This window comes from Elgaria multicarinata, chromosome 19 (assembly GCF_023053635.1).
Source record: "Elgaria multicarinata webbii isolate HBS135686 ecotype San Diego chromosome 19, rElgMul1.1.pri, whole genome shotgun sequence".
Lineage (NCBI taxonomy): Eukaryota > Metazoa > Chordata > Lepidosauria > Squamata > Anguidae > Elgaria > Elgaria multicarinata.
Window position 1 is genome coordinate 13,676,534 of NC_086189.1, and position 17,381 is coordinate 13,693,914.

At 48.9% G+C, this 17,381-nt stretch overlaps 1 protein-coding gene across 2 annotated transcripts in view; it reads left to right on the forward strand.

Annotated features, from left to right (window-relative positions):
• Positions 1–17,381, forward strand: part of GARNL3 (GTPase activating Rap/RanGAP domain like 3) — a 99,222-nt gene that overhangs the window by 7,827 nt on the left and 74,014 nt on the right. The window contains exon 1 of one of the 2 annotated variants that reach the window (XM_063144845.1): positions 6,453–6,620. The exons of the other annotated variant lie outside the window; for it this stretch is intronic. Coding sequence (XP_063000915.1) covers positions 6,565–6,620 — 56 coding nt within the window. The 5' untranslated portion in view covers positions 6,453–6,564. Of the gene's footprint in view, positions 1–6,452; positions 6,621–17,381 lie in introns of those variants that run through there. 2 annotated transcript variants of the gene reach the window in all.

A 17,381-nucleotide genomic window follows, 5' to 3' on the forward strand; every position in this document is an offset into this window, starting at 1 on the left:
CAGGACTCCTCACCATCTCTAGTCACCCTTCTCTGGATACCCTCCAGTTTGTCAATGTCCTTCTTAAAATGTGCCGCTTGGAACTGGTCACAGTACCGCAGATGCGGACTGGAGCAGTGCATCATAATGCAGAACTATTACTTCCCATGAACTGGGCACGAGGCTTCTGTTAATGCAGCCTAAAACTGCTTTTTTAAAAAAAAATCAGCAGCATCACACTTCAATTTTAAAAAATACACACGCACACATAGCCCTAGCCCAGCACTTCAAACGGCGCTGGGTGGCTGAATTTAGCTGTGGTTTATTTATTTTTACAATGCTAGGCTTGGGGTGGGGGGACAGGATGGAAAATTTACATGTTGGCGAGACCCAAGGGCCCAGCTGCCCTCACTCAATAAGCCGCCCAGGGCTCACAATGCAGTACTTTGCTTAAGGCCGTCTCAGACCTGCGGAAACCTTGTGTCTCTGGGCCAAAGTAAACGTCATGTTGATGGTATTGTTGATAGCTAGTAACTAAAGATAAGCTTTTAAAGAAAACTAGAATAATTACGCACAGCCTGATTTGGATTGGGACCACCAAGCACCTGGAGGGGAGAATTAAACTTCCATACCCACCCTCCCTCCCTCCCTCCCTCTCTCTCCCTCTCTCTCTCTCTCTCTCTCTCTCTCACACACACACACACACACACACGCACGCGCGCGCACGCACACACACACACACACACACACACACAGAGGGTGGTTAACAAAAGAAAAAAAAAGTCTGATGTAAACAGAGGCTTTCTTCTTCTGTTAATCCTCCATATGAGAGCCAGTGTGGCGTAGTGGCTAAAGTGTTGGACTGGGAGTTTGGACATCTGGGTTCTAGTCCTCACTCGGCCATGGAAACCCACTGGGTGACTTTGGGCCAGTCACAGACTCTCAGCCCAACCCACCTTGCAGGGTTGTTGTTATTATTATTATTATTATTATTATTATTATTATTATTATTATTATATTTATTTGTATCCCGCCTTTTGCCCAATGCTGGGCCACAAGGCGGCCTTACAAAGTTTAAAATATACATGGGGGGGGGGGAGGGAAACAAAACCATAAACAATTAAAAAAATACACAACAAAATTATAAGACATTAACATAGATGGAGGGCTGGATTATTCTCCAAAGGCCTGCTGGAACAAAAAAGTTTTAGCCTGCTTCCGAAAGCCCATCAAGGAGGGAGCCAACCTAGCTTCCCCGGGAAGAGAGTTCTCCAGAGCACCGGAGCAGCCACCGAGAAGGCCCTGTCCCATGTTCCCACCAAGCGCGCCTGTGAAGAAGGTGGGATTGAAAGAAGGGCTTCTCCAGAAGATCTCAAAGCACGGGCAGGCTCATAAGGGAGAATACGGTCTTTCAAATAACCTGGACCTGAACCATATATATTGTTGTGAGGATAACATGGAGGGGAGGAGGATTATGAACGCCGCCTTGGGTTCCTTGGAGGAAAATGTGGGATATAAATGTAAATAATAATAATGTGGGTGGGTGAGTTGTAATCCTCTCCTCTGATGTGCACTGGGGCCGTGCAAGCTTTCACTAGAGTAAAGAAAAGCTTTGAGTTTAGTATAATGTGCAGTTTGGCTCTCTTTTCTGTGCGCTATCTCATTGAACACAATGCGCGATAAGGCTTCCTTTCACTTTCTGTTGCCAGACTGACACTGCTGATAGCCAGGGGTGTGCTGTGTACTGGGCCCTCGTGGGCTGTGAGCAGTGCTGATTTGCTTGAGGTTGGTCATAAGCTATGGCCAAGGGCATTGATGAAAAGAATCCTACAGCACAAATCCGGACAGCAAGAAATGGTCACCTCGAAATGGTGAAATGTTAGTCACATATGGGCTAGTGAGGCATAGTGGTTAGAGCATTGGACTGGGAGTCAGGCGATCAGAGTTCTAGTCCCCCACTTGGCCACTGAACCCCACTTTGGGCCAGTCACAAACTCTCAGCCCAGCCTACCTCACAGGGTTGTTGTTGTGAGGATAACATGGAGAGGAGGAGGATCATGAATGCCGCCTTGGGTTCCTTAAGGAGGAAAAAAGGCAGGATATAAATGTAATAAATAAATATGGGAGCAGAAAGCGCTTTTCTCTCCCTGGCATGAAACCCGAATTGATCATAGAATCATAGAATAGTAGAGTTGAAAGGGGCCTTCAGCTTGTCTGCGTCCTTCTTGAATTGTGGAGCCCAGAACTGGACGCAATACTCTAGATGAGGCCTAACTCATAAATATGCTGCAAAATTAGGACCAAAGAGGAAAACCTCTCCCATTTATATATCTATATATTTTCCACTGTGTAATCAGCCAGTAGTGGAGAGAGCAGAAGGGGGAATTTTGCTGCAACCTTATATTGATGCGGCAGTTTCAAATATAAATGTCTAAGTAGTAATCCTGGGGAAGGAGGGAAAATCCGCTGTGCTAGGAAAGGGATGGGGTGTGCCAGAGTCCACGCAGCTCCACAATACAACCACAACGGGGCACTACAGAGTGGCTGATCTTACTCTGCGATAAGACGTTGCATTTTATGGGATTCCTGATTTCAGTAAAACGAGAGACGTCTGCGCTGAGGTTTGCTTCGTTTCTGTAAAGCCCTCCCCCCCCGCCCTCCCCTAGAAAGGACTGGAGCGATCGAAATCTCTTTGCTCTCTTTATTTGGCCATGATAGATGTATAACGGCAGCTAAAAGAGAAGCAAGGCGGCCATTCAAGAAGGACAAGCTGCTTTCTGTGACTAATAGGCGTATTTCACTCGCAAAATCCCTGGCAATAGGACAGGCGGTGTGGATGCGTGTGTGTGTGTTTTAGTACCACTGTTGGGATGCTTCTAGACAGAGGCAGTTCGTGTGCACACAGCCTGTGAAATCCTTGCCAGCAAAGGCCGGAATTCCCAAAGTTGAGATTGCAGGGGCTGATCCACAACAGTGTTCACACCATTCTTTTTCGTCATTGACTTGCTTCCCTACAGAATATATGGGTTGGGTCTCAGATACCCAAAGGATACCTGCTCTGTCTCTCTCTCTGGCCTTGCTCTTTCTCTCCCAATTCAAAGTGCTGGTTATGACCTATAAAGCTCTATATGGTTCGGGTCCAGGTTATTTGAAAGACCGTCTTCTCCCTTATGAGCCTGCCCGTGCTTTGAGATCTTCTGGAGAAGCCCTTCTTTCAGTCCCACCTTCTTCACAGGCACGCTTGGTGGGAACATGGGAGAGGGCCTTCTCGGTGGCTGCTCCGGTGCTCTGGAACTCTCTTCCCGGGGAAGCTAGGCTGGCTCCCTTCTTGATGGGCTTTCGGAAGCAGGCGAAAACTTTTTTGTTCAAGCAGGCCTTTGGAGAATAATCTGGCCCTCCATCTATGTTAATGTCTTATAATTTTGTTGTGTATTTTTTAATTGCTTATGGTTTTGTTTCCCTCCCCCCCATGTATATTTTAAACTTTGTAAGGCCGCCTTGAGGCCCAGCATTGGGCAAAAGGCGAGATACAAATAAATATAATAATAATAATTTGTCTTGCCCTTTCTCTCCACTCCAGCCTGTAGCCTCGCTGTTTCTCTCCACTCCACCCTTCGTCACTATTTCTCTCCTTTCGCTAGCCTTGCTCTTTCTCACATAGCCCTTTGTCTTGTGGGTAAGATATACCCCCACCCACCCACCTACCCTGCTTTGTATCTGTAATCACATGAGCAGTTTCAGCAGGAAAATAAAATTAAGACTTGTCTCCCCTAAAGCCAATCAAAACTAAACGGTTTGGCATTTCCCCGCAGAAATGTAGCCAGCCTCTGGCTCAGTTGGGTGTTTCATAGCCAAGTTTTTTCATAGCCAAGGGGCTTCCACTGAGGATGTTTTGACACCAGCACAGAACGCAGCAGAGCCAGGAGATACACTGCTCACATGTCTCCCCTCAGTCTTCTCTCCTCCAGACTGAACATAGAATCATAGAATAGCAGAGTTGGAAGGGGCCTACAAGGCCATCGAGTCCAACCCCCTGCTCAATGCAGGAATCCACCCTAAAGCATCCCTGACAGATGGCTGCCCAGCTGCCTCTTGAATGCTTCTAGTGTGGGAGAGCCCACCACCTCCCTAGGTAACTGGTTCCATTGTCGTACTACTCTAACAGTCAGGATACTTTCCTGATGTCCAGCCGGAATCTGGCTTCCTGTAACTTCAGCCCATTATTCCATGTCCTGCACTCTGGGAGGATCGAGAAGAGATCCTGGCCCTCCTCTGTGTGACAACCTTTCAAGTATTTGAAGAGTGCTATCATGTCTCCCCTCAATCTTCTCTTCTCCAGGCTAAACAAGCCCAGTTCTTTCAGTCTCTCTTCATAGGGCTTTGTTTCCAGACCCCTGATCATCCTGGTTGCCCTCCTCTGAACACGCTCCAGCTTGTCTGCGTCCTTCTTGATTTGTGGAGCCCAGAACTGGATGCAATACTCTAGTTGAGGCCTAACCAGGGCTGAACAGAGAGGAACCAGTACCTCACGTGATTTGGAAGCTATACTTCTATTAAAGCAGCTCAAAATAGCATTTGCCTTTCTTGCAGCCATATCGCACTGTTGGCTCATATTCAGCTTGAGATCTATAACAATTCCAAGATCCTTCTCATTTGTAGTATTGCATCTCATACTACAAGCTACTGCATCTCATACTACAAAGATCCTTCTCGTTTTTAGTATTGCATCTTGAGATGTAGTATTGCATCTCAAGTTCCTTCTGCCTGTCTCCATACGGCATGTTCTCAAGTCCCTGTATCATCTTTGTTGCCGTTAGACTCTGTATCATCAGACTCAATGGGGCTTTTAAGTAGTCATGCATAGAACAGTGCTGTCGATTTGAATTAAAAAGCCATGCTGGATCAGACCCAGGGTCCATCTAATTCAGCCTCCTGGTTCCCACAGTGGCCAATCAGCTGCCTGTGGGAAAGCCACAAGGAAGTCGTGAGCCTTCAGCTCATGTTCCCCAGAAACTGGCATACAGGGATGTGTTCCCCCGATACTGGAGGTAGCATATAGCTTCAAAATGAGTAGCCATTGATAGCTTTCTTCTCCACGAATTTGTCTGTTGTTGTTTTAAAAGCAGCTTCATGTGCCATGTTCGGAATCACAGAAGGAATTTTAGTTGGACTAGGGTGGCCAGCTGCAAAAGAGGGCACCAGGCTCCCACAACTGGAATAGTTGTGTAGATAAGGGAACGGGCCTACTTCAGGGTTGCAGGATCGACTTTTTCTTCTTTTTCTAGAACCTTGAAATCCACCGACTGAATCCATGTGCAAAATACTGGCTCTGGGAGTGTGGTAGTGGTGGTGGTGGACGTACTCCTAGAACAAGAGTCACACAAAAAACCTCTCCTGTGCCCGAGCAGACTAAATTATAATGGGGGGGGGGGGGGTTGTTGTCTCGTTAAATGTTTGAAGCCAGAAATCCTGGCCTATTGCAAATCAACAGATCTACCCGTAGATCCCAACCTGCCTTCTGCCCAGTGCAGAGGTTCAACAAGTGTACTTTGCACATGGGCAGAAATGCCTCCCTCTGCATGCAGCTATTATTAAAAGTACAGGAGCCCCGGCCTCTTTTGCATCTGTGCCCTCCACCCCAGGTTGGATGCATTGAGGGTGCAGTCCAATGCGTATTTTAGACAGAAAAAAGCCCTGTAACTGGCTGGGGAATGCTGGGAGTTATAGGACTCCCCCCACCCCGTCTAAATATGCATTGGAATGCACCCTGAGTTAGGGTGAACATATGAAAAGGAGGACAGGGCTCCTGTATCTTTAACCGTTGTATTGAAAAGGACATTTCAGCAGGTGTCATTTGTATAGATGGAGAACCTGGTGAAATTCCCTCTTCATCACAACAGTTAAAGCTGCAGGAGCCCTGTCCTCTTTTAAATCTGGTCACTCCAGTATAGCTCCTGCAGCTTTAACTGTTGTGATGAAGAGGGAATTTCATCAGGTTCTCCATATATACAAATGACACCTGCTGAAATTCCTTTTTCAATGCAACTGTTGAAGATAGAGGAGCCCTGTCCTCCTTTTCATAGGGTCACCCTTTAGTATATTTTAATAGATGCGCGCAGAAGCAGTAAAGGAGCTACTCTCGCCTTGGTTGAGTACCCCTTTAAATCTGCCAGGTACTACAAATCCCAGGGTGCACTGCTTCATTCGGAAGGCGCTGATTGGCTTTCGCACTATGGAGAGGCGGGCGTTTTGGAGTTTGCCTCCCCCCACTTTTCTTTCCCCCCCAGAGGCGCTTGTGATTGGATGGCGGCCCCGGCGTGGATTGGGATACAAACAGCCGGTCTTGCCAGTTGTCTGTTATCTCTGAACCGCTTCCTGATTGGTTGTTGTCTCGAAGGGAGGGCGGACCGGCGACGGGCGGCTGAGGCGGTGATTGGCTGGCGCGGGTGTAGGGGGTTGGGCGCCTGCTGTCTCCGTGAGGGGAATGTTGGCGGCGAAGCCTAGTCGACGCTCGGAGCCGCGCCGGAGCGCCGGTCGGTCCCGGAGCCGGAGCCGGAGGGATGAGCCCCGGGAGGCGCCGCAGGCATGGAGCCGAGCGGCGCTGAGGCAGTTTACCCGCGGCTCTTCAGCGTCGCGCAACGGTAACCAACGGCCGCAGCCGGGTGGGGGCGGGGCTTGCAAAGGGGTGTTTGGCACGCTCACTGGGCGTGGCCTGGAAGAAAAGGGGCGGGGCTGGCAAAGTGGGCTATTTGCCCCCTACTGGGCGTGGCCTGGAAGAAAAGGGGCGGGGCTGGCAGTGCTTGTGGGTGGGGACTAAAGGAAGGGCTTTTGTGTCTTAGAGAGATGGCTTGACAGGCAGAAATTCAAAGGGTGCAGCTTCCCCCTCTCGTAGGGGAGGCTGTACCTCCTGTTCTTGCCTGGTAACTTTGATCTCTAGTATTACACATAGTTCAGAAGACACCTTAAATCATGGCTTTAACCACGGTGGTTAAGCTAGAAAGCAGGGCTGTGTTCAGAAGACACCTTAAACCACAGTGGTTAAGCCAGAAAGCAGGGCTGTGTTCAGAAGACACCTTAAACCACTGTGGTTAAGCCAGAAAGCAGGGCCGTGTTCAGAAGACACCTTAAACCACGGTGGTTAAGCCAGAAAGCAGGGCCGTGTTCAGAAGACACCTTAAACCACTGTGGTTAAGCCAGAAAGCAGGGCCATGTTCAGAAGACATCTTAAACCACGGTGGTTAAGCCAGAAACAGGGCTGTGTTCAGAAGACACCTTAAACCACGGCTTTAACCATGGTGCATAAAGCAAAAAGCCTTACTCATCACAGTTAAAGCCATGGTTTAAGGTGTCTTCTGAACGGGCCCTCAGCCTAGCCTCCCCCACAGGGCTGTTGCGAAAGATGAAAGGGGAGGTGATCCTTTGCAATTGTGAACTGCCTTGAAGTACTTTAATGTTGGGGTGGGTATGTCCATTAAAATAAATGAATGTAATAAAAAGAAATTGAATTCCTTATAGGGAAGGGTTCAATCTTTACCACCACAATAACCATGTAATTAGTTCTTTAATGGGCAATGAACCCTGTTCAGAAGATATGTTAAGCCACGGTGGTTAAGCATTTTTGAGCTAAGCATTATGGCTTAATGTGTCGTGTGAACCATGACTTGGTGTGCCGTGTGAATCATCGCTAACCATGGTAGCTACATAACCATGATTTAAACAGGGGCCTGTTTAAATCACTCTCACCATTTGCTGCAAAACAGTTAGCGAGCTAACCAGGGCTTAGCATGTTATCTGTGTGTATTCCACCAGCTTGAACTCTGTAGAAACAACAACAACAACAACAATCCTTACTGGGACTAAGGAAAGAAAAAAAGTGGGGTTAGGGCTGGTCTCTGTTTCTCCTGACAGGGTGGTTGCATCTTTTAAAGGCTGCATGGCAGGCAGAAATTCACGAGTGCAACTGCAGTGCAATGCAATAGCTATGCAGTGAAAGGGAAGGTCCCAACTGATTGAGTTTTCTTTAAAAGGTACAAGGGGAAACCAGAGACAGTGACTGTGGGAAATAATGCCCTGTAATCCTCCCACTTTGAATTGTCTGGCTTTGGTGGTTGATGCATCTTTCTCCCCACTGGGGGCAGGATTCTGGTGCCTCTAGCAACATTCAGCAACCTTCCCCAACCGGGCGCCCACTGGATGTGCTGGACTACACCTCTTACCATCCCCAGCCAACACGGACATTGTGCTGGTTGGGGATGATGGGGCATGTAGTCCAACACATCTGGGAGGCTGACGTAAAGACGGGTACCGAGTGAAGCTATTTCATCGCATGGAGAGAGACACCAGTGCCTGTCTAGATGGTTGGCTTGGCTCCTGTTTCCCCAGACTCCTAATGCAGGTCACATTAGGAGTCTGGGGAAACCGTGCTTGCTAGCAAGGATGGCTGTGGGGCTAGCGTGCGATGGAGCCAGGGGCTGGTTGGGGGCACATTTGGATTGCAGGAGATAGCTGTGCGCTGTGCAACAATTTCTGTGAGTATGCAAGGGGAGAGGAGTGGAGGCACTGTGGTACCTAGGCTGGCAGCCTCTTTCCAGTGGATCTGATGGGTAATTATTTCTGTTGTGGGGTACTGGGTATCCTTAACATTCGCAGGGAACTGAAGAAGGGATTCAGTTTATGGGGTGGCCCCCCAGCAGTGGCTAAATGGTGCACCTAGGTTTGCAATGCGTGACGGAATTGTGGAAGCGATTTTTGCAGCAAGACTCACTTCGGTGCTTGTTGTTGCCCTCGTAATGTGGGGAGTATTATGTGTGGGGTGGGGGAGGCTCTAAGGGACACTACAGATGTTGCCTGTTTATGGAGAGCATTTTTATCCTGCTCGTTCTCTGAAAACCCTCCCAAAGTGGCTTACGTAAGATCAATAAGAACGAGGCAATTTCTGACCGCAGGCTTGCAATCTAAAAAGGCACGATGCGAAAGGAAAAGGCGAGGAGGAGGGAAAACAAGCAGATGAGTTCTTAGAGTTAGAAAGTCGCTGTTAAAATGACCAGCTGGAAAGGAAACAGGGAGGAGAGGTGTAGCCTGACAGAGAATTGAACCGCTGAATCGTATGGCTGGCTAATTATTTGGATCTCCCCTGGTGTTGAATTGTGAGCCCTCTTTCCCTTCCACCCCCAGCGCATCCAGGAATCAGGGCCAGGAGAGTTCCTGGCTCAAATAATATCGATGCAGCTTTGCAGGCTGGCATAAGCAAAAGGACAGGCCCCTGCCCCAAGGAACATACAGTCTAAACTGACAGACGTGGGAGGCAGCAGACAGCAAGAAGGGAGGCAGAGAGTCCTGTGGGTGTAGGTGTGTATAGAAGCACTTCCCAGCATTGGTCATGCTCTACAGAAATAATTCCCAAACTTGCGTAGTAAGTGCACCATGAACGAATATCCGGCATAGTTAAATTATGGAACTCGCTACCACAAGATGTAGTGATGGTCACCAATCTGGATAGCTTTAAAGGGGGGTTGGATAAATTCCTGGAGGCAAAGGCTATCCATGGCTACTAGCCCTGATGGTTGTGTGGTATCTCCAGTATTTGAGGCAATAAGCCTGTGTGCACCAGTTGCTGGGGAACATGGGTGGGAGGGTGCTGTTGCACCATGTCCTGCTTGTTCATCCCGGGCCGATGGCTGGTTGGCCACTGTGTGAACAGAGTGCTGAACTAGATGGACCCTTGGTCTGATCCAGCAGGGCTCTTCTTTTGTCCTTAAGTCCTGTGCAAGCTTACTCAGGTGGGAGCCCCGCTGTGTTCAACGTAGCTTAATCCCCAGTGCAGAAGTGGGCAGCTTGTGCATTTTTAGGCAGCCTGCAGCACCTCTGGAAGGTTTCGCCTGAGGTGTCCCTGCCTGGGCAGCCCCCTCCCTGCCTGAGCGGGGAGAGGCAGGAATTTGGAAAGCCCAGATTGCAGCTCCTCTCCTCCCAAGCAGTGAGCGCTGAGAGAGTGCCGGGGGTGTTGTGAATAGGTCTTGTGAATGGATGGTGTGTGTGTGTGTGTGTGTGTGTGTGTGTGTGTGTGTGAGAGAGAGAGAGAGAGAGAGAGAGGTGGCGATGATCTTAAGAGAGAGAAACTATCAGGTGACTCTGAGCTGCCTGCTGCCAGTTCGTAGCTCCTGACATATTTCCCGCAAGGGAGTGCGTTCCGCAAGGGAAATCTGGTTGCACATTCATGCTCTACTAAGTGTATTAGGACTGTGGGATAAATAATTAAAGGGCACTCTGAGCACTGCCCCTCTACCCCCCAAACAGCCAAGGAACCTGGATCAGTATGAATTACTGGCCCCGTTCAGACAACACGCTAAACCATGCTGCTTAACCACAAAACGGTTCCGTTAACCATTTTGTGGTTAAGCACATGGTTTAGCGTGTTGTCTGAACGGGGCCACTGTTTGGGGTGCCTCTCCTTGTAGTCAACCTTTTTTTTGCACCTCTGCATGAATGTCATTGATTTATTCAGTAGCTGTGAACGAAATAGGAGACACGGCAGAATTGTCTACCCTTTAAGGAGGCTGCGTGTCGTCTCTCTGCATGTCACTTCTCTGGTCTTGGTTTTATTCTAAAGAGGAGGTAGTTGCAGATCAGCCCTGTTTGGGCTCTTCTGAGAGTGAGTCATTTTCAGACTTGGGCCTAAGGGTAAAATGAACATCCAAGCATTCTTTGGATACTAGATGTTGGGGAGATCTGTTGAGTGACCAAGAAACGGAATCCAGGGTGGGGCTATGCAGATAGGAGCAGGCCTGATTCTCAGCGGCTGGAGTCACCAGTGGCAGGGAGCCAGGTTAGTTCTTACCATAACTAGTGTCTTCGACTGTCCTTCTTTACTGTCTCTGCTCTTGGGGTATGGGGTGGGGAGCAATAAAATGCACTTAGGGTTACTCTACAATAAGGGCAAGGTGCCCTCCATCCTGGGGCTTAGATATTGAGTTATTGGTGGCAGCTTTTCTTGTCATAAGAGCCTCGTGTGGCGCAGAGCGGTAAAGCAGCAGTTTCTGCAGCCGAAACTCTCCCCACGGCCTGAGTTCGATCCCAGCGGAAGCTGGTTTCAGGCAGCCGGCTCGGGTCGACTCAGCCTTCCATCCTCCCGAGGTCGGTAAAATGAGTACCCAGTTAGCTGGGGGAAAGGTAATCATGGCCAGGGAAGGCAACGGCAAACCACCCCGCTATAAGGCCTGCCAAGAAAACGTCAACGAAAGCTGGCGTCCCTCGAAGAGTCAGCAATGACTCAGTGCTTGCACGAGAGGTTCCTTTCCTTTCCTTTCTTGTCATAATGATAGGCATTTTGCTAGTTTAGAACATAAGCTTATTTATTTATATTTTGATCCAATGCTTCCTGCAAGGAGCTCAGCACACCTGGCCATTTTATCCCTGCAGCAGTTCTGCATTTAAGTTCTGCCAGATAGATCACAGTGGAGGGATTTTGACTGCTTCAAGGTCACCCTGTAAAGTCTGTGTCCAAATGTGGATTTGAAGACTGGCTTCCCTAGTCTCTCGAACCCAAGTTTCCCCAACCTAATGCCCTTCAGATGTTTTAGACTTTAGTTCCCATCACCCTCAGCCAGCATGGGCAATGGTGAAGCATGCTGGGAGCTGTATTCCATAACATTTGGAAGGCACCAGGTTGGGGGGAGGCTGCTCTAACCACTAGGCCACACTGGCTCTTGGTTACATTCTGCTCGGTAGGACTTTGCACTGTCCTCAGTTCTGCCTCATGCAGCGCTGTTTATTTAAAAAGAAGTCCAGTTCTTATCAAAGGCAGCTAATTTTCCTTTCAAGATCTTTCTTTCCACTAGATGTTGTTTAATATTCAATGGGTGTTGACTTCCCAAAATTTACAGGGCTGGCTCCATCTGCTGTTTGTCTGAGGACTGATAGCTCTTTTTCAGCTTCTTTGGGGCAGGGACTTGATTTATCATCTTGTTAGTATGGACTCTTGTCTGTGTGCCCACAGCTAATTCCAGTAAGTCTATAATAAATATAATTACAAGATGCATTTCTGGCTTGAAATGGGAAGATGAAACTCTCTGTGATTGGCGAAGGGTCTAAAACCACCTCCCCCTATGTGGCCACCCTCCAAAAGTGTTGGAGGGCAACTCCCATCATCCCTCATCCAGCATGCTAGATAACGGGAGTTGTTCCTCAACATGTCTGGTCTAAATTTTTCCAGTGCAAAGAACTGGCCACCAGCATTTTTGAAAACCTTTGGGAAAGCCCCAAGGGATATGCGAGAGAGAAATGATGAAGGCCATTGAATTGTTCCTCCCCCTTGAAAAGTTATTTTAAAACTTTTGGCATTTGGACTTTCCCAGTTTATCATGAAATCACAATAAACAATCTGGATCCCGCTCAGAAGATTATCTTTGTTCTGCTGAAAAGCTTTTTCCTTCCCCAGATAAACGTTTTGGTTCCAGTGCTTGATTTGTTCCCCGTTATGCTGAAATTAATTTGAGAAAAGATGCAAAATGGAAATGGGGTTGAATTAAAGACATGGTCGGTCTGCTTTCCGGGTTGCTGAGTTTCTTCTCAACCATTCCTGTGCTACAACCTTCCCCAACCTGGTGCCCTCCAGATGTTTTGTACTGCATCTCCCATAGTTCCTGACCATTGGCCAAGCTTATGGTTTTTTATGGGGCTTCTGGAAGTTGTAGTCCAAAATATCCCCAGGTTCCCTACCCCTAATCTAGGAGGAGGATGGAAACTAGGCAATGCTGGTCTGTTCTTGGGGGACAGCCCTGGTGACCCCAGAATAGTCTCACTTCCAAACCTGATGTGCTCTGAATTTCTGAACGAATGCAGGCCACATGGGCAAAGCGCTTGTCATGTCTAACCCTACTGCCCCTGTTTTGGGAGATGTTTCAGGTAATCAATCAGAATCAGGTTCAGAACTAGAAGACGCAGCGCCAGACACCAGCCAGCCTGTACCAGTGGGGGAGGATGCTCTCATGGGTGATTCCCCATCTGGGAGTCAGCCTTCTCCAGAGCTTATCTCCTCAAGGCCAAATCCTACACATTCAGTGGGAAGTGAGCTTTCTTCTGGAGGAGAGCGTCCCGACAAGCTAGCTGATGCTAGGGTCCGCTGGAAGCTAAAACACACTGCATGGAAGGAAGGTGTGAGAAAGTCGGTTCAATTATGCCAGAACCTGCCTCCGCGCCAGGCTCTCTGAAGTTGCAGGTGTTTGAGAAGTGGCTTCCTATTCTTCTTGGACGGACAATTGTCTTGCTTAATTTGCATGATTTTTCCTAGGGGGATGTTTCTAAGAGGTTAGAGTCTAGACTCTTCAGGTAGAAGAGACGTTTGTTGCTTAAATAAGGCTTTGTGGATTACTTAGCAAGCCTCGCCATTTGCCTCCCATCAAAAGCAGGAGTGTTCTGAGAAACACGACAGCGCTCTTGAAAGGAAGGACAGGATGGCTGATCTCTTTGTACCGAGAGGGAAGAGGACAGTGTGCATGAGATCACAGGGTTGGGAAATGTCTTCTTTCTGTCCAAGACTCTGGGTCAACGTCAAACAGCCTGGCGGATCGATTCTCTGACTCAGCATCAAGTCGGCTTCGTACGTCAGCTGAAAGTGATAGGGTGGTGTTCCCGTTCGTTCCTCCTGTCTGTCTGCCAGAGGAGGGTGAGGGAAGAAAGAGATGGGTTGCTGGGACAGCAGTGGTTTTTTAGCAGGCCAGCCGTAGGCCGGATTGAGCCCGGGCCCTTCTCGTTGCTGACCGCTGAGTCGGAATGCACAATGAGCCATGGCAGTGAGCTCCCATCTGAGGACTCAGGCATGGGCTCAAGTAGGGAAATCTAGCATAATACTTTTACCAGGCAGGGTCGCTTTCTGCCTTTAATTACATCTTTATTGTTGAAGCTGGAAAACGCATCTCGCGCTCGGCCTGCTCTCGGAGCTAGACAGGAAAAGGACCCCCCCACACACCCTCCCTTCTTCACACAGCCAGCTGACTCTTGTGTTTATGTTGAAGGAAGGGTTGGGTGGAGAAAGTATACCTCTCTCTACTTCTCCCAAAGCCTCTGTTGGCTTAACCCTGTGCCTCCTGAGGGAGCTTTGCCCCTAACACCGCTTCACGGTTTAGCTGATCCTGCTGGTTTTGGTGGCTAGCTCCCACAGGACAGAATGATGGGATTTTTATGAGGCTCCTCAGCCAAAGTAGAGCAGGTGGGGTGAGCAAAATAGATGGGGATCTACTGGGTGATTTCTAGTAAGTTGGCAAGAGTTTCTGACATCCAGTTATTTAACAATTGCAAGTAGAACTGAACGGTTTGTTTGTTTTAAACTGAACTCTTTCTTGGACTGGTTTTATGCAAGTCCTTGATCCCTTTGCCCAGCCTTCCGAAGGTATCAGACTACGACTCCCATCATCCCCCAGCCGGTATGCCCATGCCAGCCCTTCTGTCAGCGCTTTGCAACCAGATGCCCTCCAGATGTATCAGACTACGATTCCCAGCTTTCCTGAGGATTGGCCATGGTGGATGGTGGGAGTTGTAGTCTGGCACATCTGGAGGCCACCAGGATCAGGGAAGTTGTCTTAGTCTCAGAGCTCCTCAGCTGTAAAATCTGACTGTCAGTTGTTTGCCTTTGACCAGAGCCAAAGTAAATCCCGCAAGCTTGAAGTCTCCCTGATCCTGCCTGGCACTTGAGTCAGGTAAGACTGAGAGGGGCCATGGCCCCCTCCCCCCCCCCCCGCAAAAAGGAGAGGGAGGGCCCCAGGAATGTGTCATCACGTGTCCTAGAGGGCCCCTCTTTCACCTGATGCCCTCCAGATGTGTTTCATCGCAAGTCCCCTCATCTGCTGGTTGAGGCTGACAGGAGTCATAGTCCAACGGGCCTGGAGGGCGCCAGGTTGGCGAAGGCTCTTCTCGAGCAATCCTTCGGCCGGATTTTCTTTTTGTCATTCGGATGAGAGATCGACGCTGCCTTCGAAACCGTTGGGTTTTGTGATGTGTTTGTGTTTGCAATTGTTCTCTTTAAGAGCGAACTTGATGCCCCTGTATTGGCAGGACTGGAGCCAAAACCAGGCCACTGGGAAAGAAGGGCGAGGTCTCTGCATGCTCCAGTGAATCCCCAGGCATACCGTACTACCAAAAAGCAAATAAACCTTTTAACAAAATACCCTCTCTCCCCTCACCTCCAAAGCCCATGGCCTCCAGGAGACATGGAGTATTGAGTGTCAGCTGGAACAGGTGGGGTGGTGGTGGTGCAGAAGACAACTGAAGCGTGGTGGTGGTAAACCGGCATACTTGACCCCCCCTCACAGTTTACACAGTGCCCCACAGGCAGACATTGTGGGGAGGAGACGTGGTAGCTTGCTGGAACTCTGAGGGTATGCCATAGGCATGCGCAAAGGGTGTGCCGGGTGTGCCCAGGCACACCCTAATATCTCAAGCAATAAGTGCTGAATTTAGGGGGCCATTGAGTCAGGGAACCAGGTGCAGTAGGAACGGTCCTCTGGCTGCCCTCACCTGCAACAGCCCTCCTGCGGTCAAGCAAACCCAACGCAGAGTAGGGAATCAGCATCTACAGTGTTTAATAAATAAATGAATAGAATAATGACCTTTATGATTGAGCAATCAATAAATGTTTGCCTTTAAAAAAAACCCCACTGGGTGTACATCCTAATGGAATGATCTGTGCACGACTATGGGGTACGCTGCAACATTTGTGTTGCAGGTTTCATGTGTACTTTTTAAAAAGCTTTGAGCACCCGTCCCAGGTCCTGCCTCCCCTGTTTGCTGGGGTGGGGGGTCAGTTCAGGCCGTTTTGTAGGAGAGAGCTCCAGCTGAGCTTTTTGGCGCCTCACAGTTTTCCCCACGTGAATGGAGAATGCGGCCTAGAGTGGCTTTTCCCCACCTGGCGCAATCCTAGATGTGTAGGACTATAATGCCTGTAACCCCTAGCCAACGTGGCCACTGGGATGATGGGGTTGTAGTCCAACACAGCTGGAGAGCACCAAGTTGGGGAAGACTGAGCAGACTCAACCCTCCCCTGAAGGAGAAGGCAAATAGCAGGCAAGTGATTCATAGAATCATAGAATAGTAGAGTTGGAAGGGGCCTCTAAGGCCATCGAGTCCAACCCCCTGCTCAATGCAGGAATCCACCCTAAAGCATCCCTGACAGATGGTTGTCCAGCTGCCTCCTGAAGGCCTCTAGTGTGGGAGAGCCCACAACCTCCCTAGGTAACTGGTTCCATTGTCATACTGCTCTAACAGTCATAAAGTTTTTCCTGATGTCCAGCCGGAATCTGGCTTCCTATAAATTGAGCCCGTTATTCCGTGTCCTGCACTCTGGGAGGATCGAGAAGAGATCCTGGCCCTCCTCTGTGTGGGAACCTTTCAAGTATTTGAAGAGTGCTATCATGTCTCCCCTCAATCTTCTCTTCTCCAGGCTAAACATGCCCAGTTCTTTCAGTCTCTTTTCATAGGGCTTTGTTTCCAGACCCCTGATCATCCTGGTTGCCCTCCTCTGAGCATGCTCCAGTCCAACCCCCCCCTCCCCAAACAATGCAGGAAGGATTCAGTGATCCTTGTCTGCCCTTATGGATGGAGGTTGCAATAGGCCTCTGAAGAATTCCAGGTTTCCACAGAACACCGTTTTTAAAAAAATACTTCTCTGGGGAGCCACCGTCCTCCTTCGCTCTGGCTTAGCCATGACCGAGTGCGTCCCACACGTGCCTGGATTCGGCTTATCACTGACAGGGTCTTTTATGCATGCATGTGTGGCGGGTAGAAAGGAAGCCAACCCCAAAGGATGTTCAAACTAATAAAAAAAATGCACATGAATGACAGTGCAAAGACGTTCTGGGTTTGGTGCGTGCGTGCGTGCGTGTTTTCCTTTGATTTTCTTTAACAGCCGCAGCACCTGCAATATTACTGCTTCCTGTGCAAACAACACAACTTTCTTTCAGAGATGGGCAGCTGGGAAGCACGGCCCTCCAACCTCCTCGCTGCCGTTTTGCTTAAAATTCCACCCGCAACCTTGTCAGTAATAGAAGTCCATCCAACCAGAATTATTTCTCGGCTAGTTTCTGTGGCAACCAGCACACCCAGCCGCAGAATTAGATTGCAGGAAGAAAGAATTTTTTTAACAAAAGGGAAGGGGGGGGGGAAGCGAATGTTTTTAGGATTTATTAAAAAGCAAACACCAAAAGCCCCTGATTCTCTGCTTTTTTTGTTCTACTCTCATATGACCCTTTATATACCCAGGAAATTCAGGTCTGGGTAGGTTGCTTGAGCGAAAATGTCTAAAACCGTATTTCATGTACACGGATTAGTTCCATCTAGAATGCTACCGTGTGTTCCAATTCTGCCACATGGTTTCCTCACTTTATGTGGTTACTGGTGGCTAAAAAATAAGCAAG